Source organism: Leucopleurus acutus (assembly GCF_964270905.1).
Source record: "Leucopleurus acutus genome assembly, chromosome: 20".
NCBI classification, from domain to species: domain Eukaryota; kingdom Metazoa; phylum Chordata; class Mammalia; order Artiodactyla; family Delphinidae; genus Leucopleurus; species Leucopleurus acutus.
The window spans coordinates 19746898-19774352 of NC_139162.1; the positions used below are offsets into that span (position 1 = coordinate 19746898).

Below are 27455 nucleotides of genomic sequence, written 5' to 3' on the forward strand. Positions count from 1 at the left end.
CTGACTGGTGTGAGGTGATACCTCATTGTAGTTTTGATTTGCATTTCTCTAATAATTAGTGATGTTGAGCTTAAATTTTTATTTATTTATTTATTTATTATTTATTTTTGGCTGTGTTGGGTCTTCGTTTCTGTGTGAGGGCTTTCTCTAGTTGCGGCGAGCGGGGGCCACTCTTCATTGCGGTGCATGGGCCTCTCACTGTTGCGGCCTCTCTTGTTGCGGACAAGCTCCAGACGCGCAGGCTCAGTAGTTGTGGCTCCCGGGCCTAGTTGCTCCGTGGCATGTGGGATCTTCCCAGACCAGGGCTCGAACCTGTGTCCCCTGTATTGGCAGGCAGATTCTCAACCACTGCGCCACCAGGGAAGCCCTGAGCTTAAATTGTTGACTCGTAAAAATTAGATGTAGAATTACTGTGTGACCCAGCAGTTCTACTTCTGGGTATGTACTCAAAAGAATTGAAAGCAGGGACTCAAATGGATATTTCTACAGCCATGTTCATAGCAGCATTATTCACAGTAGCCAAGAGGTAAAAGCAACCCAAGTGTCCATCAACAGATGAGTGAATAAACAGAGTGTGGTATATACATGTAATGGAATATCATTCAGCCTTCACAAGGAAATTCTGACATATGTTACAACATGGACACATTTCCCCACAAGAGTCAGCTTGGTGAAGACAGAGGCTGTATCTGAGTTCTGCTGGACCTTTCACATAGTAATGACAACAGCTACCATTTACTTAACACTCACTGTGTGCTGGGCGTGGCGCTAAATGTCTTACGTTTGATCCTCGAAGCAGCCATAGAGGCCCAGAGAAGAGAAGCAATGTGCCCACGGCACCGAGCTAATAAGTGGCAGAGCTGAAATCAGAACTCAGGATTGTGAGACTCCAGAGTCCCAGCTCTTTAACTACTATGCTGAGTGCTATTGCTAATGGCTGGTGGTGCCATTGACTGCATCAGGGAAGGAGATTTCTGCTCTCACATCTGTGGGTGCCTGGGAACATTTAGGTGGAGATACCCAGTGGGACAGTATTGCAGCCTGGATCCGGGGCTCAGACTAGAGAAGTAGATTTGGGAGTGGCAGTCAGGATCAGGGAAATCTGTTGGGTACACCTATCTGGTGAGGAAGCAGCAGAGGGAAAGCCCTGGGGAACACCCACCGTTTGCGGGCTGGTAGGACGGGAAGGGAGTGGCGGAAGCCACGGGTGGATGGAGGGGTGATCAATGCTGTGGCAGCCAGTGCTGTGAGGGCTTCAGGGACTGGGTTTCACCTCAGCTCTGCTGGAGACTTCGTGATTCTGGATGGGTTGCTTAACATGGTTCCCTCATTTTCCTCATCAATAGCATGGGGATTAAAAATGATGCTCCTGAGACTTCCCTGGTGGCACAGTGGTTGAGAATCCGCCTGCCAATGCAGGGGACACAGGTTCGAGCCCTGGTCTGGGAAGATCCCACATGCTGTGGAGCAGCTAAGCCTGTGTGCCACGGCTACTGAAGCCTGTGCTCTAGAGCCCGTGAGCCACAGCTGGTGAGCCCATGTGCCACAACTACTGAAGCCCGCGTGCCTAGAGCCCGTGCTCCGCAACAAGAGAAGCCACCACAATGAGAAGCCCGCGCACCGCAATGAAGAGTAGCCCCCGCTCGCCACAACTAGAGAAAGCCCGCGCGCAGCAACGAAGACCCAACGCAGCCAAAAATAAATAAAATAAATAAAAAACAAACAAGCAAACAAAAAAGGATTTTTCTCTTGAGGGGATGAAAATGTCCTGCAATTATATAATGGTGATGGTTGCATAACTTTGAATATGCTAAAAAACCACTGAATTGTATGTACACTTTAAATGGATGATTTTTATGGTATGGGTGAATTACATCTCAATTAAAAACAAGCAAACCGGGGCTTCCCTGGTGGCGCAGTGGTTGGGAGTCCGCCTGCCGATGCAGGGGACACAGGCTCGTGCCCCGGTCCGGGAAGATCCCACATGCCGCGGAGCGGCTGGGCCCGTGAGCCATGGCTGCTGAGCCTGCGCGTCTTGTGCAAGCCTGTGCCCTGCAACGGGGGAGGCCACAACAGTGAGAGGCTCGAGTACCGCAAAACAAACAAACAAACAAATAACCAAGCAAACCAACCATGTTCCTTCCAGGATTGGATGGAGGTTAAATAAAAGGGGAGAATCTTGTGACAGTGCCCAGCACAGCATTTGACCCACAGTAAAAGGACTCAGCAAATGTTGGTTTTTTTAGGAGGGCCACCGGATCACACATTCTAGGGGCACTGTCCTTATTGTCTGTGGTGCTAGGGACACCAGTTTACAAAGACTCTGCTGAACCGTAGTGCCTTGATTTGTGTGCTAAGGTGTGGAGGAAGGTACCTGAGTCTCTTAAGTCTCTGAATCTGTGCGCAGGGCCCTGGGCTTCGGCCACTTAAGTTGGCTCCTCCTGCGGGACCCTTCCTCAGTTGGATGATGCTGAGGTGCTGAGGGCCTTTATGGCTGTAGATCTTAAGGCTGAGTTGGGTTTTCTAGGCGCACGTCCTCCTGGCCTCTTAAAGTATGCAGGTCGCTATTTTGGCCTAAATTAATCTTTAGCAAAAAGCTGCTCATGGCCTGCTGGTTTCTCATTCACTGAGAAAAGCTGTCCCCTTTTTCCCATCTGTCAAGGTGGTTTGTCAGAGATGTTGGGGCTGGGAGACACCCGGGAATTAAAGCAGAGAGAGCAAGGAGCGGGGGTGTGTGTGGGGGTGGGGGTGTGTGTGGGGGTTGCGTTCTGCTTTTGAATCACTTTGGGGATGTGACACTGCTTCCCGGGATTTCAGCTTCATGCATGAAGCTAGGATATGAGAAAGGAAGGGGGAAAAGAAAATCCAAATGCCAGCAGTGTAGTTAAACATCTTCAGATGTGTATGGTTTGAAGGCGCTTGTTTCCTGTGTCCTCTACATGTGCATTTTTTTTGCTCCATTACTAATTTAAATGGTCTGAAAATGTAGCTTTTTGGCCAGGATGGCATTTGCAGTAGAATGTTGTGGGCATTCTTTTGGCAAAAAAGATGCTGACCGTCCTGTGGTTTTCTGAAATCATGTGCAGTTATATCATCAACCACATAATAAAGTTTTCAAGACTTTTTTTTTTTTTTAAAAAACAAGGAAATGTGTTTTGCACTTCATTGGATAATACTGTGTGTGTGCTTTAAGTTGTTGGATGTCCCCAAATAAGCCTATTTTAATTTGTCTGAGACGGTCATAGGCTATGGCCAGCCGTTGCCAACGAGTAACGTGTGGGTTTCATACGTGTGCATTAGAGCTCGCTTATGCTGTTAAGTATAATAATTTATGTGAAAGGTGAGAGTCTTGCCAGAAAAAGAAATCGAAATGCAGTCTGCTGAGTTCAGCTCCTGACTTACATATGGCTTTAGGATTCCAAAAGAGCAAAATTATTTACACAGGAGAACCCAGCTTGAAAAACATGTCAGAGCACTGGCTGAAGTGGGCCTTGTGACATTGGGCCACGCTCAGACCAACCAACAGACAGCTCCCTGGAGCAGCAACAGCCTGAGTCCTTCTGTCCTCAGTCAAAAACAAAGCCCTCAGAGGTTTGAAGTGACCACAGCCTGGAGTGTGGCTGGCAGAACTGGCCTCTCTGGTCCCCTCTTTTCTTCTGACTGCCTGGAGCCCTTGGCAGCCTCCCTCTCTTTTGTCCTCATCTCTTCCTTCTCAACAATCAGGAACTATTTGCCTCTGCCCCTTGGCTCCTTTGCTTAACTACTGCCTAATTAGTGTTCCCTGCCGGCCTGGGTGGCTGTAGCTCCTGGGGGCGTCCCTGCATTTCCAGAGCAGGTAGTTTTCTTTTAATTCTCTGCATCTCTCAAATCCGTACCTTGGACACTGTTTACTTAGCTGGAGAAAAACAATGGAACCAAAGATCAGCGCAAAAAGTATTGATTGAAGGTTAAATAACTTACACCTGTCATCAGCTCCTTTGTTTCAGAACTAAAAAATATTTGCTCATTGCTCTATTGTCTCAGGGGAGAGGAGGGTAATACCTTAGATCTCCCTTCCTCATGGGATGGCGCCCCTTGAGCCGAGCAACTCATGGATTATTTTGCTTAAAAAAAGTGAGATGTTACTGTTGTTATATCCCTTTGAGTAATCACGTTGTGTGCTTTGTCAGAGACCTGTGTGACACTGGCTCCCCGGGTCTCCTGCTGTGTTCATTGAAGAGAAATTATACACTGATGCTTTTTCCCATGGCCAAGGATGTGGGGAGGTTCTAGACCCTGGATAAATCAACCATTAGGCATCTGGTATAGAAGAACGAGGTATGTGGAGAAACTACCTTTGGGGCCTGGGACAGAGCTTCTGGGCCACACCATGGAGGTGTGGTCATGAGCATCAGAGATGACAAATGGACCGTGCCCCGCACAGGGCCTGAGAGCATCCTAATTACATTAGTGATGCTCCCTAAATGCAAGCCATTGTCAATCTGAGGTGCCTGGCACTGCACAGCTAGCTATTTGAGACCCTTTGCAGATCAGGCCGCATGGCTTCTGGCCTGGGAGCTTACGCTTTAAGGTGATCTGTTGTTTGGCCCTATATAGAGCAACTGCAATTCCTTGGCCTCCAGACTCAGAAAGATGGAAGGGAAAGGGCTCCTGTGCCTCTTCTGCGGTTCTGGCCCCAGGACCCAGTCTAAGCATCCACTGTGAGTGATAAGAATGGAGCTGCTTCCTGAAGTGCGCTCTGCTGCCCTCTCTGGGTTCTCTCTTCTGCACATCGTGGGGTCTTCCAGAAGAAGTGGCATTTTAACAACTTGCCTGTTGGATCTTTGTGGCTAAATACAAGCCATGTCTCATCTCTCAAATAATTTTTCAGTACTGGTGGAAGAGAGACACTTTCATTTTGAACGTGCTAGAGCTGATTAGAGTCTGGTCTGATTCTGAAGGTACTTTGGACCTTGCTCTGTGTGTGTGTGTGTGTATCACTCAGTTAACAGGGTCCTTACTAGTTGCTACCCTGCTGAGTAAATGAGCTTCTGTATTTTAGTCTGTGAGTTTAAATTGTGTATGACCTGACAAAGTTGAATACTGACCAGCACATGCTTTTTGTGTTTCCCTAACTCATTTCTCTCCAAACACCACTATGTAGTAGTTTCTTTTTCCGCTATGTAGTATTAATAGGTGTGCTGAGGAATAAAAACATTCTGTGTTCAGGTAACATAATCCGCACATCAAATAAAGGTAAACAGGTTTTTTTTTTTACTATGAGCCTTTTCAGCACTGTTAATATGCCGATGTGCTGTGAGGACCCCAAGACCAGGAGGGATGTTGTTATGATGGAAACAGCATGGGGCTTAGCGTGAGAAAACCCAAAGGTGGGTGGCCATGGGGACCACACCGAACCACACTGCAAATTCAGGACTGCTTCTCTGCAACTGGAAGGGTCAGACTGCCACAGTTTTCAAACTTAAAAAAAAGTTTCTTTTTAAAAAGCACAACAGAAATATTTTCCCAGTGTATAAACCAGACTGCTGATTTGCAAGCTATGCTTCCTGTAGTGTTGGTTCAGGAGACTGTTAACAGGTGTCCTGTTCTTTGGTCAGAAGAGTTTAAGAACCTCTAAAACAAAGGTACTTGGGTGAGGCGCTGGGTTCTGTCCCTGCCCTCCACCTCACCCCCAACCAAGGAACTCAGTTGGAAAGCTAGGCACTACCATGCACAAATGTTCCTCTCGTGCTTTTTCTCAAACATCACTAAGTCCAGTGCTCTCCAGGAAGCCTTCTAGAGCCTTCTGCTGTTCCCCAAACCCTCAGTGACCCTCTGCCTTCCAAATCTCAACCCCTCCCTGAGCTCCTGGTACCTGGTTAGTTACCTGTCTGTGTGTGTATCATGGGGTGTATTGGCTGGGTTGGAACAGACTTTGAGCACAGCAAGCCCCCAGGTGCCACCGAGCTGTCAGGGTCACTGAAGAAGTTGTCTGGCTACATAGGAGCCACCACGGATTCACGTTGTGACGGACATCTTCAAATGCATTTTTGCACCTGGTGGTTTTTAAGAGTCCTGAAAATTGTTTTTATTTTTATTTTATTTATTTCCCCCCAATTTATTTATTTATTTTTGTCTGCGTTAGGTCTTCGTTGCTGTGTGTGGGCTTTCTCTAGTTGTGGTCAGCGGGGCCTACTCTTCGTTGTGGTGCACGGGCTTCTCATTGCGGTGGCTTCTCTTGTTGTGGAGCACGGGCTCTAGGCACGTGGGCGTCAGTAGTTGTGGCACGCAGGCTCAGTAGTTGTGGCTCATGGGCTCTAGAGCGCAGGCTCAGTAGTTGTGGCACACGGGCTTAGTTGCTCCGTGGCATGTGGGGTCTTCCCGGAGCAGGACTTGAGCCCATGTCCCCTGCATTGGCAGGCGGCTTCTTAACCACTGCGTCACCAGGGAAGTCCCCTGAAAATTGTTTTTAAATACTGTGATTTTTGCTTGCAGGTATATTTTAAAATGAGCTTCATTAAATCCTTTGATAAATTGGTGATCAAGGAAGGTTAGGATTTTGTCTAACCTTCCAAATTGCCTTCATAGATACCCAGGACAGTACTGTTCACTTGGGAGGCATGGGGGGAGGGTCCCTGCCATCCCATTGGTGAGAGTAAGGCCGCCCTTTTTCTTTTCCTTTCTTTTTTGTTAAAAGAAATTTATATTTGTTTTTTTCTTTTTTACTGAAATACAGTTTGTTTTATTTATAAGTGAGAACAACAACAACAACAAAACCAATGGACAGTATTTCAGAAGTTGGAAAAAGTGACAGTTTTTTTTTTTTACTGAAATAAATACAGTGTGAATTATTTATTTTAAATTAAGCAAACAATATTGTGTGAGTTTCAGGTGTACAGCAAAGTGGTCCAGATATGTATATATATTCTTTTTCAGATTCTTTTCCATTATAGGTTATTATAAGATATTGACTATAGTTCCCTGTGTTAAACAGTACATCCTTGTTGTTTATCTATTTTATATATATATATATAGAAGGCTGCCCTGTTTCTTACGTGCCCACTCCCTGCACTAAAAGTGCAATGGTGGCCAGGAAACAGGATGGTCTGAGGTCAGGGAGGCCTTGGAGATGATGAACTCTTCTGATAAAGAAATGGGACTGACATAGATTTGGAGAGTGACTTTCATTTTCCATTAAAGTATATAATGTCATTTTAAAATATTCATGAATGGTTTCAAAACAAATAAGGAATGATTCTTAGAGGCCACTAACACGTAACTCATAATAAATCTGGATGTTTCCCCAAAGTGTTTATATACATAAAATTATTTCATTTTTAAAATAAAAACATGTACTCGTAGAAATTTTGGAAAATAATAGAAGCCTAAGTTAAAAAAAAAATCTATCCACAGTCCTACCACATAGATAAATCCCAGAAATTCCAAATATTTTATGGTTTTCTTTGTTAGTTTAAATAACACAGGCATGGACTTCCCTGGTGGTGCAGTGGTTAAGAATCCACCTGCCAATGCAGGAGACACAGGTTTGATCCCTGGTCTGGGAAGATCCCACATGCCACGGAGCAGCTAAGCCCGTGTGCCACAACTACTGAGCCTGCGTGCCACAACTATTGAGCCCGTGAGCCACAACTACTGAAGCCCATGTGCCTAGAGTCCGTGCTCCACAACAAGAGAAGCCACTGCAATGAGAAGCCTGTGCACCGCAACAAAGAGTGGCCCCCACTCACCGCAACTAGAGAAAGCCTGCGTGCAGCAATGAAGACCCAATGCAGCCAAAAATAAATAAATAAATAAATTTATAAATAACATAGGCAGTATCTTTACCTTGACAGTCTGTTAAGAATTGGTCTGTAAAGCCACTTGGATCGGGTGTCTTTAAGAGTGAGTGGCGTGGTAACATTCATCCTGTAAAAATTCGCAGTTTTGTACTAAATACCCAGGACCTGTTGTGCAAATTTAACACTGTGCCAAGGTGCCCTTCCTAGTCGGCATGAGCTGGATTATGCCGAAGTAACAAACAAACCTAAAATCTCCATGACTTAACCCAAGGGAGGTTTCCTTCTCCCCTATGTTACACACTCATCTCAGGTCAGTTGGGAGCTGGCTGCCCATCAGCCTTACTCAGAGGCGCCCCCCACCAGGAGCACTGCTGGCTGGCGGGGGAGGGAGCGTGGTGAAATGGCTCACAGTTCCTGAAGGCTGCTGCCAGAAGTAACGTATCTTATCCACTCACCTTTGATTGCCCACAGTCAGAAGCAGAGCCAGGTTTTGAGAGGCTGGAGACTCATATGACTTTGGAGACCCACTCTAAGGAAAAAGATAGGAAATTAAAAATATAAAACTGGGTGCAATGATGACTATTTAAGAATGAGAAGCATACAAAATTACAAATTCTAAAAGTGTTTTCTTTCTGTTTTTACTTTTGGCCTCCACTAAGATCGATGGTATTTGAATTTTAGTATGATCAGTTAATTCTGAAAAAGTAGACAAAATCGATCTGAAATCTAGGGGTACACAAGAACAACTCAAGTTTTAGTTTGCCACTCCATTGTATTGAGCACCATCATTACACAATCAATATACTCTTACACTGCATACATCAACTTATTGATGAATGTGTGTAGGAGGTTGTCATTGGAACATTTGTTTCTTCAGGCTATTTCCATTCGTTGGAGGCAACTTTGTGTGCCATTTTATTGGGGACTGTCAGACTTTATCAGTTCAAGATTTGTCAGGTACTTTATGATGTGATCTGATACATGGGGATGCATAAATTGTAATAATCTCCCACATATATGTAGTTGCTCTTTATAGTATCACTGCTGGAATTTCTTCTTTTAATGTGTTTTTTTTTTTGTTTGTTTTTTTCTTTTGGCCGCATCGCATGGCTTGTGGGATCTAAGTTCCCCAACCAGGGATTGAACTCAGACCCTCGGCAGTGAGATTGCGGAGTCCTAACCACTGGACCACCAGGGAATTCCCTGAACCCCAGAATAATGATAGATTCTATTTCATGTGATTCCCACCGCAAAGGGAGGAAAGGTATATAGTGCGTTTATAATTGCATACTCTGCATTATTGGATATATTCCTGATAGGGCACAACTTCCATTTAGGCACCAATGAAAACAGAATTGTCCACTTACTGTTTTGGGCGTTTGATGATCTGAAGAATTCTCCTTCTAAAGAATGCTAACTTCTGGCTCCATATGTTTCAAACCCCATTCCCCCTTCACCACCCACACTTTTAGTTTGGTACTGTCAGGCACATTGATCTTGTGAATTTTAGCACCTTTTTCTTCCTCATGATGTCAGATCAGAGGGAAGGCTAACAATAGCCGTACATGAAAGTGACCACCAAACCCAAACTCACCGTCTCTCTCACTCAGCTTCCAGTTAGCCGGGACTTTCCTGGTGGTCCAGTGGTAAAGAATCCGCCTTACAGTGCAGGGGACGTGGGTTTGATCCCTGGTCGGGGACTCAGACAGCACATGTCTCGGGGCAACTAAACCCGCGTGCTGCAACTACTGAGCTCTGGTGCCTCAACTAGAGCCCGCGTTCTGCAAATACAGAGGCCATGCACTGTGGAACCTGTGCGCTGCAACTACAGAGCCCACACGCCCTGGAGCCTGTGTGCCACGACTAGAGAAGAGAAAATTTGCACGCCACAACTGGAGAGAAGCCCGTGTGCCGCAGTGAAAGATCCTGCCTGTCTCAACAAGGAGCCCGCATGCCGCAACTAAGAACCGACACAGCCAAAAAATAAATAATAATTTTTTAAAAATCCTAAACCCCCAAAACTTCCAGTTTGCTGAATCCCCAAAACGCCCACTGTTACTCCATCACCACCTGGGAAAAGGAGTTGTGATGGATGGGATGTTGGAGCATAAGCTTCATCATCTTGAGAGTAAATCTGCCCCAGGAAACTGGGCACAAATCTCCAACCCTACAGTGTGCCCTGAGGGAGGAGAACGGGATGTACTGTGAACCATGCTGTTATTAACACAGCCCTTCAGAAGGGTCCTGGTGGTTTTCACTCCCACCACTGGTAACAGGGGGGTTATGAATTTTTTTAAAGTTTTATGTTACCTTAATCAGCCAGCTATGTCCCCCCCACCCCCCGCTTTTTGATGTTGCCAATCATAATTAGCCATAGTTGTGGAAATCTGACAATGTTTTAATATCAGTTTACTTATCAACTGTGCAAATATTTGCTCCTGGTCAGTTGGTAGATGCTACACGGAAAGGGCTCTCTTCAAGGGCACACCTGTGATCTCCCGATTAGCAACTGCAATAGCTATTCCTTATTTACATCTTTTTGAACATCTCTGTGCAATTTTCCTTGTGTATTTGTCTACTGCAGAATTGTTATAAGTTGAATTACTTTTGATTCTTTAGGTGCTTTGAAGTTGTTGGCTTCCAGTATAACTTTGAGTCCCTATTTCTCCCTCCCTCCCTCCCTCCCTCCCTCCTTCCCTCCTTCCTTCCCTCCTTCCCTCCTTCCCTCCTTCCCTCCTTCCCTCCTTCCCTCCTTCCCTCCTTCCCTCCTTCCCTTCTTCCTTCCTTCCCCATACCACGTGGCTTGTGGGATCATAGTTCCCCAACCAGGGATTGAATCCAGGCCCTCAGCAGTGAGAGCATGGAGTCCTAACCACTGGGCCACCAGGGAATTCCCCCAGTCCCAATTTTCTTATTGGCCAATTGATAGGTTTTGCTTCAGCAGTGATTGTTAGATTTCAATGTGCTGGAAGAAATTTGATTTGCTGTGCCAAAGTGCAGGCAGATAGAAAGTATACTGCTTACTAGAACTTATGGTCAATTCATCTATGACAAAGGGGGCAAGAATATACAATGGAGAAAAGACAGTCTCTTCAATAAGTGGTGCTGGGAAAACTGGACAGCTACATGTAAAAGAATGAAATTAGAACACTCCCTAACACCATACACAAAAATAAACTCAAAATGGATTAGAGACCTAAATGTAAGACTGGACACTATAAAACTCTTAGAGGAAAACATAGGCAGAACACTCTTGACACTTATATGTGGAATCTAAAATATGACACAAGTAAACTTATCTATGAAACAGAAACAGACTCACAGACATAGAGAACAGACTTGTGGTTGCCAAGGGGGAGGGGGAGATAGGGGAGGGATGGACTGGGAGTTTGGGATTAGTAGATGCAAACTATTATATATAGAATGGATAAACAACAAGGTTCTACTGTTTAGCACAGGGAAATATATGTATAACTGAATCACTTTGCCAGTAGAAATCAGTACATTATCAACTATACTTCAATATAATAAATTTTATAAAAAGTGTACAGCTTATTAATTACAAACCACCTAATTACCTATCAGTGGGGGATTGATTAAATTATTGTATGTATATAGTTGTGCATATGTATGTATTTATGTATCTGTATCTTTATACATGGGAATACTTGTGATATTGTGGTTTATAATAATGAAATATATGTTTCGTCTTCATTCCATTTCTGGTACAGAGCTCTTAAAACCCTTGGAATTTCCTAAGTGATACGAGGTGTTTGATAATGATATTCTTTTTTTTTTTTTTTTTTTAATTTTTGGCTGCATTGGGTCTTTGTTGCTGCATGTGGGCTTTCTCTAGTTGTGGCGAGCAGGGGCTTCTCTTGTTGCGGAGCATAGGCTCTAGGCGCACGGGCTCAGTAGTTGTGTCTCCTGGGCTCTAGAGCGCAGGCTCAGTAGTTGTGGTGCACGGGCTTAGTTGCTCCGCAGCATGTGGATCTTCCTGGACCTGGGATTGAACCTGTGTCCCCTGCATTGGCAGGCAGATTCTTAACCACTGTGCGACCAGGGAAGCCCCCTATTTTTGATATTCTTAACAGATCCCTTCCAGCCACACCTGAGTTTGTGTTAATGAGATGACTTTTGGAAAGCTCCTAAGGATGGGGGCTGGTTGCCAGGGGAACCAACCAGGTGATGAGAGGGTTGGAACTTTCAACCTTAGCCACTGACCTCTGAAAAGGGGAGGGGCTCCAGATTAAGCTCTGTGAAAAGTCTTGAACTCGAGGATTGATCTTCCAGGTTGGTGAACCAAAAACGCATCCAGGTGATGGGGGGCGGGGTGTGCACTCCAAACTCCAAGGGGACGGAAGTTCCTGTGTTTGAGACCCTTCTGGACCTTGCCCTGTGTATCTCTTCATCTGGCTCTTCAGTCGTATACTTTAATATCCTTTGTAATAAATCTAGAACCTTCTTAGACCTTCCGTGGTCACTCTGCCTAAAATTTCGAACACCCTTGCCTGGTTACATTTCATTCTCCTTCCCTGCTTTGATTTTTCTTCTTTGTATTTATCACTGTGTAACATGCTACATTATTAATCTACTTTTTAAAAACTCCTTCATTAGCATATGAGCTAGAGAGCAGGGAATTTTGTCTGTATTTATTGAATTGCCTATTGGATTTGCATATTCTTGAAACCATTTTAATTTTAATATTTAAGAATGTAGATGTTACCTTCCCACACAAATACGGTTGAAGTTAGCATACCAGAGACATTTGTAACTCTATACTGATGTGTGTTATTTCTTGCCCAAGATTACTAGGTCCAATTACAGGGGTAAAAAAAAAAGAAAGAAAAATTTTTTTAGGAGTTTCCCTTATATGAACTCTTTCTTTGTGAATTGATTGCAAGTCAGGCATGTAATTCAGATTGAGAATGAAAGTGTCTGGTTCTGTAGAGAATTATAAGGAGAGCCATTAGGAGAAGCACAAAGTATGCTGTAAGGCCCATAATTGTTACGTGTTGACTTAGAATAGAAATATGGAAAGACCACATATTGTTAGAAAGGCATGGAAAAAGCAGAGCCTCCCTTCCTTTCATGTGGAGACTGACAAGTCCGTCAGGAATTGTTGGGGTGGGTTTGAAGAGGCTCCCCGGGCCCCCATTCGCTGGCTTTGTGCAGGTTAGTGAGCTTGGTGCCTTGGGAGTGGAGGGAGATGGACTGGCCCCTACCCTCAAAGAGCTCAGGAGGCAGAGAGATCCATGGTGGCAAGTGTGATAGATGGAATGCAACCACAGACGTGCAAGCTTTCCTGGGAGAGGGTAGGATCAGTCACGTCTGGCGGGGAGAGGTGCAATCAGGAAGGGCGTGGGGAAGATGTGAGCTGAGCGTGGCACTGAAAGGCATGAGTGGGACTCCTGGAGGTGGAGAAGGGCCCCAGAGCAGCCTGTGCCTCCTATGCTTCCCACACTTCTGTCATCTAGGGTTGTTGTCCAAAAAGCAGACTGTGACTCTGGAGGTCAAGGAGGGGAGGCAGAGATTCTGCATTTCTAACAAGCTCCCTGGTGATGCTGACGTTGCTGGTTCTAAGGACAAATCTGGAACCACAGAGCTGCCTGCCTGTGCTTCCTTGACTTTTGGGGAGGTCCGACCTGGAAGCTCTGGCACAGGCTTGACAGGTAGTGGGCGGCGAGGCGCTCGGTTGCGGAAGTGGGGTACAGACCAGGAGCCCAAGACTGGGGTGGTTTTAGGTGTAAGACCACCTGACTTTTCCTTGATCACAGGGCCACTAACTCAGCCCCTCTGCCGCCTCCTGTTCCTGAAATCTCCCTTTGAAACTGGTGATTTCCATTGATACCTGTTTGCTTTCATGATCTCTCATCGCTTGGGACATACTGCTAGAGTGTTACTTTGGTCCTTCCGAAAGAAATTGATTCTATTGTTTGTAGATTTAAAATGTTTTTATAAACTGCCAGGCTGTCTCTTTATCATCAAGTCCAATGATAAACTTTTAAAAAGCATGGCTCATGAGTTAATTAGGTGGGCCTTATTTTGGGGTGGGACTTCTAAATGGGGGAAGGAGGTTATACAAATCCTTCTCCTAAAGCCATCAAGGGTCTCAGTCAGCCTGTGTGACCTCAGCTGAACCAGCAAGGTAGTTGCAGATCCCACCAGGACCCTGCTCTCTTGATGTTTGGCATCCTTGTGGTGGAGACTATACATGAGAAGCGTGTGTAGGCAGTGTCCACTTACTCGTGGCAGAGGCAGACTGAAACCACTGAGGGCATGTTCCTGTTTGCTTCCTCACGAGGAGCTGCACGGCACCAGCCTGGTGTCAGTGTCCTGTGGTGGGGCTTGGTTGTTCCCATGAGGAATCTGATCCTTTCATTAAGCCCCCTATACTATACCTGTTCTTGGGTAAGAATTGGATCAGGTCACATCCCTGACCGTGATACTGCTGTCCCCAGAGGAAAAACTCCGGGGCTGTATGTGGCGGCGGTGGTTGAGTTTTATTTAAATGCTGCGGACATGTGTGTCCACAGATGTGTGCTGAACGTACACGTACATGTGTGTTTGTAATTTTCTTCCCAGATTTTGGCCCTGATCGCGTTCATCTGCATAGAGACCATCATGGAGTGCTCCCCGTGTGAAGGCCTCTACTTTTTTGAGTTTGTGAGCTGCAGTGCGTTTGTGGTGACTGGAGTCTTGCTGATTCTGTTCAGTCTCAACCTTCACATGAGGATCCCCCAGATCAACTGGAACCTGACAGTGAGTAGAAATCACGCTCTCAGATTAGGAAAGCATCGGGTACTGCACGGCTCCCAGGGAAAGCAGGAATCAGTCCATGGCATGTTTGGTTCCAGCTCTTTTTGATACTTAAATATTCCATTGTAATGCAACTGTGAAATTTTAAATTTCCTTACTGGGTTGAATAAAATGACTACAAAATTAATGGAATCTTCACTAATGATAGAAACATAACAATTATTCTGACCCCTTTAAAGATGTCATTTCGATTTTGGGGTCCTCTGAGAAGATTGGTTATGTTGATATTTATAGAATATGGGAAAGAGAACATGGAATTAATACGTTTGCATATTTTTCACACTGGACCCGAAAGCTGTTTGCAAAAATATTGATTCAGGAAGAATTGAAAATATGAATGAAATTGCCATTAACTTGTGAAACCTAGGAATATTATTAAATTCAAAGCAGCTGGGAGGTCCCAGACGGTTTGCTGGTTTGATCAGAGAGTCTTGAGGAAATGTGTCGTCTTCCCTCTGTGGTTTGGGGGTCTTAACTCTGTTTGACAGCCTTACCTTCTGACCGGCATAGGCATCTCAGGGCCGGTCACTCCCAGGCCCCTTTTCCTGGGCTTGTGTAACTTGTCCTTACTGTGCCAAACGGAAAAGGGAACTTCACAGCCCTCGGTTTTCTTGATATTTCTTTGCAGATCAGCACGTGCAGGAGCTCACAGGGAACCAGTTAGGGAGACACAGGCAAGCACTATCAGCTGCCTCTCCTTCTGTGCCTGGGGGTGGGTGGGGGGCTCTGAGACCACCTGCCCTCATGCAGGCTCCTCTCTTGGCGGCCGGTGCTGGGTGTATGCAGCACCGTGGAAAGTGTGGTCCGAGTGCAGGAGCCCAGGAGGAGGAGGCCTGGGCTGGTCACCTTGCCTGGTGGGGCCACTCTCATGGTGTTCATGTGGGGGACCAAGAGGAGATGGTTTTCCTGACAGAGTTCTCTCTGTGTTGTTCAAACTCTTTTAGGAGGAAAAATAAAAAGACACTTGGACTAGAAAAGTTGTCAGTTGCAAACTCAGATGGTTTTGTCCCGGCATCGAAAACTAAGAAAAAAGCTCTAAAACCTCAAGATACTGGAGGCATTTTGTCAGTTTTTGGTGACAGATTTTAATGTCTCAGCTCTTTTTAAGATGAAGTCTGTGTTATCCATAAGAAAATGCTTACAGAGTTGTGCTCTAAACTGATAGTGTAATGAACAGGTAGCGCAAGAGAACCTCACAAACCGCCCCCCCACCAACTCACACACAGGCTCCATGGGGGCAAGGTCATTGTTGTGGGGCAAGGTACATTGGAAACCCAGGTCCCCGGGAGTTTCTAAGGCCACAATAAATACTTTCTGAGGGAGGGGCTGGACCGGGCTGTGAATGAAACCATGCTGGAGATCCTGTTTGACAAAGAAGCAGCTGCTAGGATGGTTAAGACCCAGGGGCGGGACTTCCCTGGCGGTCCAGTGGTTAAGAATCCGCCTTCCAACGCAGGGGACGCGGGTTTGATCCCTGGTTGGGGAACTAAGATCCCATATGCTGCGGGGCAAGAGCCTGCATTACCGCAACTAAGACCCGATGCAGCCAAAAAAAAAAAAAAAAAAAACCAAAAAACCCCACTGGCTTTAAGTTAGGCCGACCTGTCTGCATTCAAGTCCAAGGTGGATCTTAAGAGCTGTGTATGACCCTGGGCAAGTCACTAAGAGCCCCAAGTTGAGATGATAATATTTTTCTTACAGGGCTGTTTTAAGAATGAAATGAGACAGTGTGTATATAGGCTCCAAAGCAGTGGGTGCTGTTGCCAGTATGAGAAATATTAACCTTACTGTGAGTCAGAGGCCCTTGGTGTCTGTCAGCCACATCATTCTCCTGTAAACTTCCACCAGCTTTGACTTCACTCCCTTAATTCTGTCTTACCTACTTATTTGACAGCCATAAATCTGTTAGAAGACTTTATACTTCACTATATTATATAACATAGGCAATAATAGCCATTAGCTTGTAATAATTTATAATGGAGTGTAATCTGCAAAAATACTGAATCACTGTACTGTACACCTGAAACTAATATAATATTGTAAATCAACTCCATTTCAATTTAAAAAAAAAGGATCACTGGGAATTCCCTGGCAGTCCAGTGGTTAGGACTCTGCGCTTTCACTGCCACGAGCCCAGGTTCAATTCCTAGTTGGGGAACTAAGATTCCACAAGCTGTGTGGCGCAGCCAAAAATATAATCAGTTAGTTAGGTAATTAATTAATTAAAAAAGGATCACAGATCACCATAACAACAGCAAAAAAGACTTCATACTTCAGATTTCTGACTAATTCATACTGGCCTTTATCTTATCTCCAGAAATACCTATTTGTTGAGCTTTCTTAAATCCTGATTTTTCTATTTTAACCGTGAAAGACTTTCACTGGTTGACAACCACATTTTTGGGGTTATATCGAAGTGCATCTTTTTCACTGGAAAGTTAACATCCCTCCTGTCCTTTCGGATGGTGTTGGCTAGGGCCGATGACCGGGTGGTGATGTGGTCACTTGAGAACACTTTCTGTCCTTTGGGATCCTTTGCAGGATTTCCACCCTTTTAGAGCAGGTGAAGGTGTCTGCTTATCCAACAAAAGAGTATGTAAGTTTCATGGACTCGAGGAGATGGTACTTACTGATGGGAGCCCAGGTCATCTGTTCTCAGGGACGGGAGCAAAAGTGATTTCTTAGAGCTGATCCGGCTGGAATCATCACAGTGGGTTGGCCTTGGGTGTGTGTGTTTCCCTAACAAGGTGGTAGGAGTATTCTTGACCCCAAGAGAGCCAGTTGATGAGTGACGTAGGGTGTGATTGGTATAGATTTAGAAAACTGGGCCATTTCGGGAGATAAGTTGACTCACATATGCATGAAAAATGGTACATAAGGAGGACAATGCAAAGTATATATTTTATACAAGCATTATTTGATGCAATCAGAAAGAGTGTGTTAATATCAGCTTGTTTTTTTGTTTGTTTTTTTTAGTGACTCTATGGGACTTATTCTGTGATGTGTGTTTTTCTCTGTATATTGGGAGCTCACAGGCCCATGTGTTCTACCTGTGTTCACCTTGATTGGTGCCCCTGGCCTCCTCTGCCACCCCGTCCCTCTCTCCTTCCATCCTCTTCCTACCATTGACCCCGGGCGCTCCCACTCTCCTTAGCCGGCACTCAGAGCCCTCAAGCCCTGTAAGCGCAGCCAAACTTTTTAAAGCAGACGGAGGTCCACACACGCCTTCTCTACTTCGCTGCTTCCTGATCTCTTGTCTCAGCGTTTATCGTCAAATAGAGCATATTCAGAAAAACTTGTAAAAGTAAATGTACAGTTTAGTGAAGAATGATAAAAGACTGTGTAGCCATCACCTGGGTCAAGAGATAGGATAGTGTCAACACCCCAAAAAGCCTTCCCTGTGTCCTTCCCGAACAGGAGGACTGCCTCTTCCCCTCCCCCATCCACTCCCCTGACTTTGTCCTTGAAAGTCCTCTGGTCAGCATCACTGGGGGCCTCTGTTCTCCTGGATCCTATGGTTGCTCCCCAGCCCTCCCTGCCGCCCCCAACCGTTTCAGCGCCGGAATACGCTCAGCTCAGTCCCTCCTGCCCTACTCTCTCCTCTTGCCTCTGATGACACCACAATCTCAGTCTCTCTTCTTTCTCTTTGGTGTTCCTTCTTAGTGGCCTCTGTGGCCCCTGCTCCTCCCACAGATGTCTCCCGACCTGAGAACCCAGGCTGGGTGCTGTGGTGAGTTGAGAACAGTCCCCCAGAAGGGCCACTTGCAGAGTTCTGAGGCTTTCGCCACAACTCATTGTGTAGTGTTTTCTGACACCACTTTTGACACCAAGTATGTGGTTTTTTTCTGACACCAAATCTGTGTAGTTTTTCCACACTGAGTACTTCTCTAATTCCAAGACCAACTGGGTGTCCAGCAATTCAATTCGGTTCTGACACTAACTCCCAGAGTTAGTGCAGACCCCACAGGTTAAAGGGCTCAGTCCCGTGAGACTGCCCCCGACACAGATGGGGTCCCAGGTGACCTGCACTTCTGCTTGGCCAGCTGCAGATTCAGGAGTTCCCACAAGCCCCTCCTCAGGTTCGATAATTTTCTAGAACAACTTAAAGAACTTGGAAAAGTGCTTTATTTATGATTTCTGGCTTGTTCTAAGGGATACAACTCAGGAGTAGCCAAAAGGAAGAGATGCGTAGGGCAGGGTCCGGAGGAGTCTCTGTCCCCATGGAGTTGGGGGGCAGCACCCTCTTGGCACGTGGAGCCCCGTCATGTCATTCAGGCTTTTATGGAGATTTCATTACGTAGGCGTGGTTGATTAAAATCTTTGGCCATTTGGAGGTTGAACTCAATCTCCAGCCCCTCTCCCGCCCACAGGGGCTGTGGAGCTGAAAGTTCCAACACTCTAATCACCTGGCTGGTTTTTCTGATAACCAACCCCCATCCAGAAATTATCTAGGGGCTTGAGAGTCACTTCATTAGCATAAACTCAGGGACAGTTGAAAGGGCCTCGTTAAGAATGACAAAAGATGGGGCTTCCCTGGTGGGCGGTGGTTGAGAGTCTGCCTGGGGGTCATGGGTTTGAGCCCTGGTCTGGGAGGATCCCACATGCCACGGAGCACCTGGGCCTGTGAGCCACAACTACTGAGCCTGTGCGTCTGGAACCTGTGCTCCACAACAAGAGAGGCCGCGGTAGTGAGAGGCCCGCGCACCGCGACGAAGAGTGGCCCCCGCTTGCCGCAACTAGAGAAGGCCCTCGCACAGAAACGAAGACCCAACACAGCCAAAAGTAAATTAAAAAAAAAAAAAAAAAAAAAAGAATGACGAAAGACACTCCTATCACTCAGGAAATTGCAAGGAATCTGGGACAAAGACCAAATATATATTTTTCATTATGTCAAACTCATCCTTTCTACGGCTCAATTTCCTCATCTCTAAAGGCCCTTTATTATAGGTATTTTGGATGGTAATTAGGTTAGGGCTCAGTGAGACACTGGGAGTTATATGCTTGGCACAGTGGGCTCTCTGTAGATGGTAGCTGCCCCTGTCATCAGTACTACGATCATCCCTTTGATACTGGGGCCATCTGAGCACAAGTCAGTGCACTGTATGGTCCGAGTGGTTGTAAACTTCTTCTCTTGTCCATGTGTAGGGCTGACTCGAGCTAACCACAGAGCCCAGTGGTATTGAACACCTGCTTTGGGCCAGGTTTTGGGAACTGAAAGCGCAGGGTAGGTAGATGCCACTCTACTGTGGTATGTGTGCTCTGGGTGATCCCGTTTGGTGTGAGGCCTGGGAGAACACAATGGATTCCTCGGGGCAGGGGGCCTGGAGCAGGCCAGTCAGGGAAATTCGGAGAAAACGCCAGATTCCAGCTGAGCCTTGAGGGATGAACAGGTGCTCGCTGGGCACAGAGTATGGAAGGGTGGGATACGTTGTAGGAGGCCCACTCTCTAGGATTGGATCAGGGTCATAGACTCAGGGTCCCCTGGGGCTGCGCATGTGGCGGAAATGGGCAAGTGAGAAGATGGGCCAGGGGTCTGGGAGACGGAGAGGTTGTTCTCCTACTCAGTCACAGCCAATTGTGTTACTTCATGGGCCTTCAGGACAGTTTTTCAAGAGCAGCTGAAAGATGGATTTTGTTTGTTTTTTTTAGAAGTTTATTATGTGCAGTCTTCTGATGTTTAAATGCTGGCTTGTTCAAATCTATTTTGAACAGTGTACAAGTCAAACCTCTCTGTGGGCCGGATCCCGATGATCAGTTATTGGAGTTACTTCGGCTCCCACCTGTGCTTATTGGTGTGTTAATGAAGGAGAGACCAGAAAGCATGTGTATATGAGGGTGCCCTTCCTCCTCATCTCCTGGCCTAAGAAGGGGCTGCAACCTTGGGTGTTCTGGGCCCCCCCACCCCAGGAAGCAATTTGGCTGGGTGTGAGACTGCAGGGAGGGGAGCTACCACAGTGGCAGACATGAAGCACGTGACCGATGAGTACATGCCCCATTAAAAGCATTAAAACAAACAAAACCAAAAAGCACCAGTGTTGACTAAACCCAACCCATCCCCAAATCCACATCTGAAGGCATACCTGTGTCTGCTCCCTAATATGAAGGGTGAATCTACAAGCCTTAATTTTGTTTCATGGCCAAGGAACTCAAGATATTGATGCTGACTAACTTTTGCAGTATTCCAGTTTTAAGCCTTTTAAACTGTGCAAGTAGTAAGTGTTTGTTACAGAAAAAGTGGAAGATACAGATAATAAAGGAAAAATAAAATCATGTGATGACCCAAGAGAAATGAAAACATATGTCTACATAAAAGCTTGTAAGTGGGCTTCCCTGGTGGCGCAGTGGTTGAGAATCTGCCTGCTAATGCAGGGGACACGGGTTCATGCCCTGTTCTGGGAGGATCCCACATGCCACGGAGCAACTAGGCCCGTGAGCCACAACTACTGAGCCTGTGCGTCTGGAGCCTGTGCTCCGCAACAAGAGAGGCCGCCATAGTGAGAGGCCCGCGCACCGCGATGAAGAGTGGCCCCCGCTTGCCACAACTAGAGAAAGCCCTCGCACAGAAACGAAGATGCAACACAGCAAAAATAAATTAGTTAATTAATAAACTCCTACCCCCAACATCATCTAAAAAAACATAAAAAATAAAAAAAGAAGTGGTAACATGACGTGGTTGGTTAAAATGTGGATTTTGCTGTGGTGATATATCAAATAGCATCATTAACTGTTATCCTCTTTGCCTTCCTCTGTGTGACCAATACCCGTGGGCCATCAAGACTAAAATATGGAGGCAGCAGAGAGGCGGGGTGTTGTGCTTTTTATTTTGAAAGTTCTTCAGTTGCGTTTAGGGCAAGGCATGAAATGCTTCTTTTCAAGTGATTTTATTTTGTCTTATTCTTTAGGATTTGGTCAACACTGGACTCAGCACTTTCTTTTTCTTTATTGCTTCCATTGTACTGGCTGCTTTAAACCACAAAACCGGTGCAGAAATTGCTGCCGTGGTAAGTGAACTCAACGGGTTGAAACAGGGCTGATTTGTACACTTTCTGTGCCTTGCTCCTCTGGTCCCCTGGCCTGTGTCCTACTCCTTCTCCTTTAGCTTTTTCTTTGCTAATACTGTCACTGGGCCAACGGAGGTCCCAGTTCCTTCAGTGCTGCGGTTCTTAAAGTGTGGTCCCTGGAACAGCAGCCTCAGCATCACCCGAGAACGTGTTAGAAATGCCCTTCTCAGCCCCCCCCAGAGCTGCCGAGTCAGAAACGTGTTTTAACAAGCTCTCAGATGCACACTCAGGTTTGCGAACTCCTGCTTTAGTCTCTTCCCAGTGGAGCCCTGGATGTCTGTTAGTGGTGTTGCTTTTAAGGGCCTTCCCTGCCGAGATGGGGTGTTAATGAAGCAGATGCCTGCCATCGGGGTGGGGTTGGGGAGGATGGGGCCAGACAATGAAAGAGTTTCTCCCTCTGTGTTCTGCATTTCCTTATTGTTCTGTATTTGCAAAGAATATGTAGCACTTTTGTAATTGGGGGGGGGATGGTTAAAAGGTTTATTAAAAATGCTAATCTGTTAGCTCTCCAAGGTTTTAGTCAGTAGATTCATCAGGCATTATCTTATCATTAAAACTCCACTGCTTCTCACCCTGGAGCTGCCCACCCAGAGCTGCCCAGGTGAGTGGCAGCTGGATAGCAGGTGGGGGCTGGGGGCTGTGATTTGGAACGTCAGGTCTTGCGGTTTGATTTGGGGCTCACACAGCGAGACCCTGATTTTTCATCTCATGGTGTTTCATCTACATTGTATTTTCCTCCGAGTACCAGTGTCATGAAGGTCTGTGAAAGAGGCACTTCTGTTTCCTTGTAGAACCACTTCTGCTGGAGACTAATTGCTTTAAAAGAGACCTTAGCCTGCCTTTCTGTGGGTCACACGACTATGAACTTGGCCATGACAAGCTGAACATTCAGCGGGGCTGCGTGTTGGGGTTAGAGCTGGGAGAGCTGCTGCAGCTCGGCTCATTGTAAGCTGCCCAGAGACCCCTCAGACGGCTGACGTGCCCGTGGACTAACTGGGTTTGTGTCTCGTAGATATTTGGCTTCTTGGCAACCGCGGCGCACGCGGTGAGCGCGTTCCTGGCCGCGCAGAAGTGGAGAGTCAGCCTCCGCCAGCAGAGCGCCAGTGACTACATCCGCGCCCGCACGGAGTCCAGAGACGTGGACAGCCGGCCCGAGATCCAGCGCCTGGACACGTGAGGACGCGCCAGAGTCCTCTTCCCTCTGCTCCTTGTGCCCGTCCTTTCAATCAAGTTTTTCTGTCCCTCATCACGTCAGATTTTCATGTGACTAAGTTGAATTTTGTCCTCCTCGGTAAAAGTTCATTTTGGGAAAGGGTTTTCACAGTGGCCCTCGTGGCGGGTGCCTGAGGCAGGGAGTCCCGTGCCCAGCTGTTCAGAAAGAGGTGGGCGGGACAGGTCCCCAGATCCTCTGGTTTGGTGGCCCTGGGAGCCGCTGGCCTCACAGGCTGCCATGTCCACTTCACTGTCCCTGAGCACAGGCTTCACGTCTGACTCTGAGCCACCTGTCATATGTATTTGTGACAAGTCAGGACTTTGGATTAAATGGGGGCTGCTAGGAGTGGGGGGGGGGAAATCAAGGAATGAAGGTACATGGTTGGAACAGTCGGTGAGCAGTGATTCCGGGGCAGCTGCCATAGCTGCCCCAGGTCAGTGTTAGTCTCACTGCCAGGATCCCCCTCTTCCCGTTGTTTTCCATGCCTGGGGCATCGAGACACCAGCACAAGCCTGGAAAGCCACGTGAGACACTGAGGGTCTTGGCGGTGGGTGTGCTGGCGGAGCTTTTCGCTGGGTCTGGGGTTTGAGGCGGGTGGGAAAAGCTGGCATCCTCTTGGCACAGCGCCGCGGCGCTGCTGACCTGTGGGAGGGTCACCATTTGTTTCCTGCCCTGCTGAGAAATCCCTTGATGCTTCCTCAAATGAATCACCTCCCTGAATCTCAGATTCTCCTCCAGGAATGTGGGGACCATCTTTTTTCCAGTTTCCTCCCTTTCCTGAATACTTTGAGGCTGGACTGCAGATTCTCTGTCATTTTACCTTCCCAGGTAAAAGCCATGAAAGAAATACAGTCCATTCCCCCAGCCCGAAACCTTGCCCATTTGCTGGCATCATGGACCACAGGTGGGGACACACCTCTGTTTTAGGGGTGTGCACTGATTTTCAAATGCCTGAGAAGAGGTCTAGAGTGATTCTGAGTAGATCTGTCTAGGATTTGAAAATACTTGAATCTGCACCATGACACACCCTTTCACTGATGTTTCAGAGGAACGGTCGTCCCTGTGCCTCAGGGTCGTAACCATGAATGTCGATCTTGGAATCTGTAGGGGAAAGTTCCAGTTATGTAAGGTTTTGAACTGATTCTCGATAAAGTGACGATTATTGTGGTGACTGAGTTAAATGAGCCCCTACGATGCTGTAGTTTTTTATTTTTTTTCTGTTGGAGACTAATTGTATCTTTTATGGAAAAATTGTTTTAACGTGTCAGGTTTTCACTCTGAACTGTTTTTAATGTTTACAAACCTCACTCTAGCTCTAATATTTTGTGTTTCTCCCTGACCGAGGAAAAAAACGCTTACTGCTGGTGGGAAGATTTTGCATTAACGTGGAGAGTCCCCAGGATCTTGTCCTAGTGAGTGTTTACAGCTTCAGCAGCGTGCGGTGTAACGAGAGAGAGGGTCTGGGTCTGGGGGTGGGGCGAGCAGAGCCTGTGTGAGAAGTGTCCAGCTGTGCACACATGGCATCACGTTCTGCAGAGCAGAGCAGCGTCTGATTTCCCCGCGCGGGTGGATTGATCAGGTAGCGCTGCTTGCCTGGGGATTCCGCAGGAAACGGTACTGTGCTGTCTCTGAAGGGTCGGGGTTAGGGCTCCCTGAACTGAACATCCCATACAATCCCAGTTCTGCCGCAGTTCCTTTCCAGGGCCGTGACCCAGGTCACCTGTTCAAACCCCTGGTCTGCTCAGGGGCCTTGGGCTGCAGGTGCAGACCCAGCTCATCAGGCGGTAATTCCCCTCCCTCTGTTCCCGCAGAGGGCAGCCAGGCCTGGTCACAGCGGGTCTGACGGAGCCCTCTTCCCGTGGATGTTGTGAGGCCGTACAAACCATGCTTCACAAACTCCATACCTATTATGTGTAGTGATTTTTGAGGAGATTATGACATCTGGATTTTATCTGTTCATTTTATATATTTATTTTGCATTTGCTGAGTGTATATGCTTAGTCAAAATGGGGCTTCTCTCCCTTTGAGAGTTCCATTTAAAAACAGGGTCACAAAGACTCAGCCTTGCATTAAATGGGGCCCACTTAGAAGGACCACCCTGAACTGTATCAGAAACCTCCTGCTGGGACTCATGTTACTTGGCCTCAATAAAAAAGCCGCCTTTGAAGTGAGATTGAAAAATAGAAGACTGTTCAGGCAGGGTTGTTGCCCCAATTTTCCCAAGTCACTTCAGTAAAACCAGTTTATCATCTGGTCGAAAGGAGCCTATTGGCCTCCTGAGGATGTGTTGTCAGCTGCAAGGAACGGTTCTGAAGCCCATCGCAGTTGTAAACGCTGATAGATGATAAAAAGTGGTGACACCTTGTGCCATAGGCCACTTAGGAATTATTGAATAATTTGCATCTTAGTGTTAGAATCTTGGAATTATTTATTCCCCTGTAACTATTTAATGTCCTTTGTGCCATGAGACTCTCCCATGGTTTTTGTAAATATATTTCTTTATATTTAATAAGCTCCCACTACAACCAGAAGTGGCCAGGTATGCAAATTGGTGTGATGCAGAGTCATAAGTCCTGTCACGCGTGGCAGTGTGGTGAGGAGGAAGGAATATGGTTGTCCAGTGTGAATGGAAAGACGCCTGCATTTTCCGTATGTTGTCTGTGTGTACAAACAAGACAATCTAGATTTGGGGGGCTTAAAAGGACTGTTTTTTGCAGACTGAAGGAAGCTTATTTTTGCATTTAATAGTTCCAATATGGACCCATGTCAGTTTGGTTTGGGGCATTTTTGAGGCTGAGGCAATCTTAGTGTTTCTCAGTTTTCTGGTGGGATGATATTGGCTTTCATAGTTGGTGCCAGACTTGTGTATGTTTGAATTTGTTCCTGGAGACTGGATGGTTGAAACCCTCAAGCATTTGGTGGAAACTCTGGTGGTTTTAGATGGATGCAAACACTGACGTCTTCAGAGAAAGTTTATCCTGGCATCAATTTGGTCGATGCGGTATTTTTTCTTTTCTCTGATTCTCCTTTAGCCTCCCTTCACACTGCTGAAGGCACGGGGTGGGGCGGGGGGAAGTACCTTTTCCCTTTCATACAGGGAGATTCTAATCACGAGAGCCTAAAGATACTTGTTGGCTCCATATAAAGCCAGGGAAAGACAAAGCCAGTTACAGATTAAAATCTCACAACAGAAGTTCGATTTAAAGCAAAGAAAATAGATTTTCACTCTACAGCAACAGTCGTCCAAGAGATTCCCTTTGTCCACAGAAAGGCAAGAATGTAGTAGCCTGCCCAGTCCCAATGGCCATGTCTTCCATGGCAACTTGAACCAAGATGCCAGCGTGGATGAAGCCCGGCCTGGCCCCAGGGAAGCCAAGGACACAGCCTGGTTCTGAGGGCTCGGCTCTGGAAGGTGGATGCCACCCCCTGCCCTTCGGGCACCATCACTGCCCTTTGGCTAAAGGCTCATGCCCATGGGCAGGCATGGAGTGTGTCCGACCCCACCCTGTGTCGGATGCTTCTGGAGAGAGCTTTGTGACTCAGTTGAAAACTTTCCTACTCTTTTAAAGTTTGCAGTTTCATCTGCCTTTCTTCGAAGGTTTCTTAGTGATTCAATCTTGGGTTAAGCCACATGCGGCCTCTGAGGAGATGAAGCACTAACCCTTTTGTCTGCATGTGTATGTGAATTCTTGCTTGCAGCGAATGACCCTTGAATATCCCCTCCCAGTTTCATGTGTGTGTGGCCCAAGCTCACCTTTTCTTGTTGACTCGCATGTGCTGTTTGGGAAGAAACCCACGTGTTTAAGAGGCGGACCAAGTTCCTAATCTCGGGCTGTACAAGATGTTCTGTGGGTCGTTCTTAGAATCTGTCCTAACGGATGAATAAAGTGTGGAGACAACGTGCGGCCCCTGTAGTGATTCTGGGAGGCCGTGACGACTGAAGTGGGTCCCGTTGTGCCATCCATGTTCAAAACAAAGCAACCATGAAGTCTTTGTGCCAGTGCCAGATTTTCATTTTCTCCACCTCTGGTTTACAGGAAAATATGACGTTACACAGGTAGCAAAAGGTGAAAACACCTTCTAGGCTGCTGCCGATTGACTGTCTCAAGTGAAATAAAAAGTTGCTTCCTGCTCCAGCGACTGCCATTAGCGTGTGAGGTCTCCAGACAGTTTTCTGGCTCCTCGTGAAGTTCGCAGAACTCAGGGGCTCCCTCTTATTTCATCAGCAACCATTCCCAGGACCAGCTAGGTGACAGCCGGTGAAGTGGGAGCAGGGGCGGGTCTGGGAGGGGAGAGGGAGGAGGGGGAGGCTCAGAATGTCTGCCGTGGGCCTGTCAAGAGCACTGGACGTGGTTACCCACCCAGGATGCTTCCTGCCCTCTTTGGAAAAGCGAGGTCTTGTGTTCTGGAGCCCACCGGAGAGCAGGAGCCAGCGTGGGGAACAGCGTGCCTTGGCGCCGGGCTCTTGGTGTGAGTTTGGGGACTCACAGGTCTGGACAGGTGACTCGGATTCTGATTTGGGTGCCCCTCAGAGAGGACGCAGGCCTGACACCGCCTGCCGTGGCTTTGTAAACGCTCCTGGCT

At 46.8% G+C, this 27455-nt stretch overlaps 1 protein-coding gene across 1 annotated transcript in view; it reads left to right on the plus strand.

Moving 5' to 3' along the window:
- CMTM4 (CKLF like MARVEL transmembrane domain containing 4) overlaps window positions 1-27125 on the plus strand; it is a 64602-nt gene extending 37477 nt beyond the window's left edge. Inside the window, exons 2-4 of the mRNA XM_082863240.1 lie at window positions 14364-14540; window positions 21500-21598; window positions 22671-27125. Of these exons, the coding sequence (XP_082719366.1) occupies window positions 14364-14540; window positions 21500-21598; window positions 22671-22835 (441 nt within the window). The 3' untranslated portion in view covers window positions 22836-27125. The remainder of the gene's footprint in view (window positions 1-14363; window positions 14541-21499; window positions 21599-22670) is intronic.
- Window positions 27126-27455: the final 330 nt, after the last annotated feature.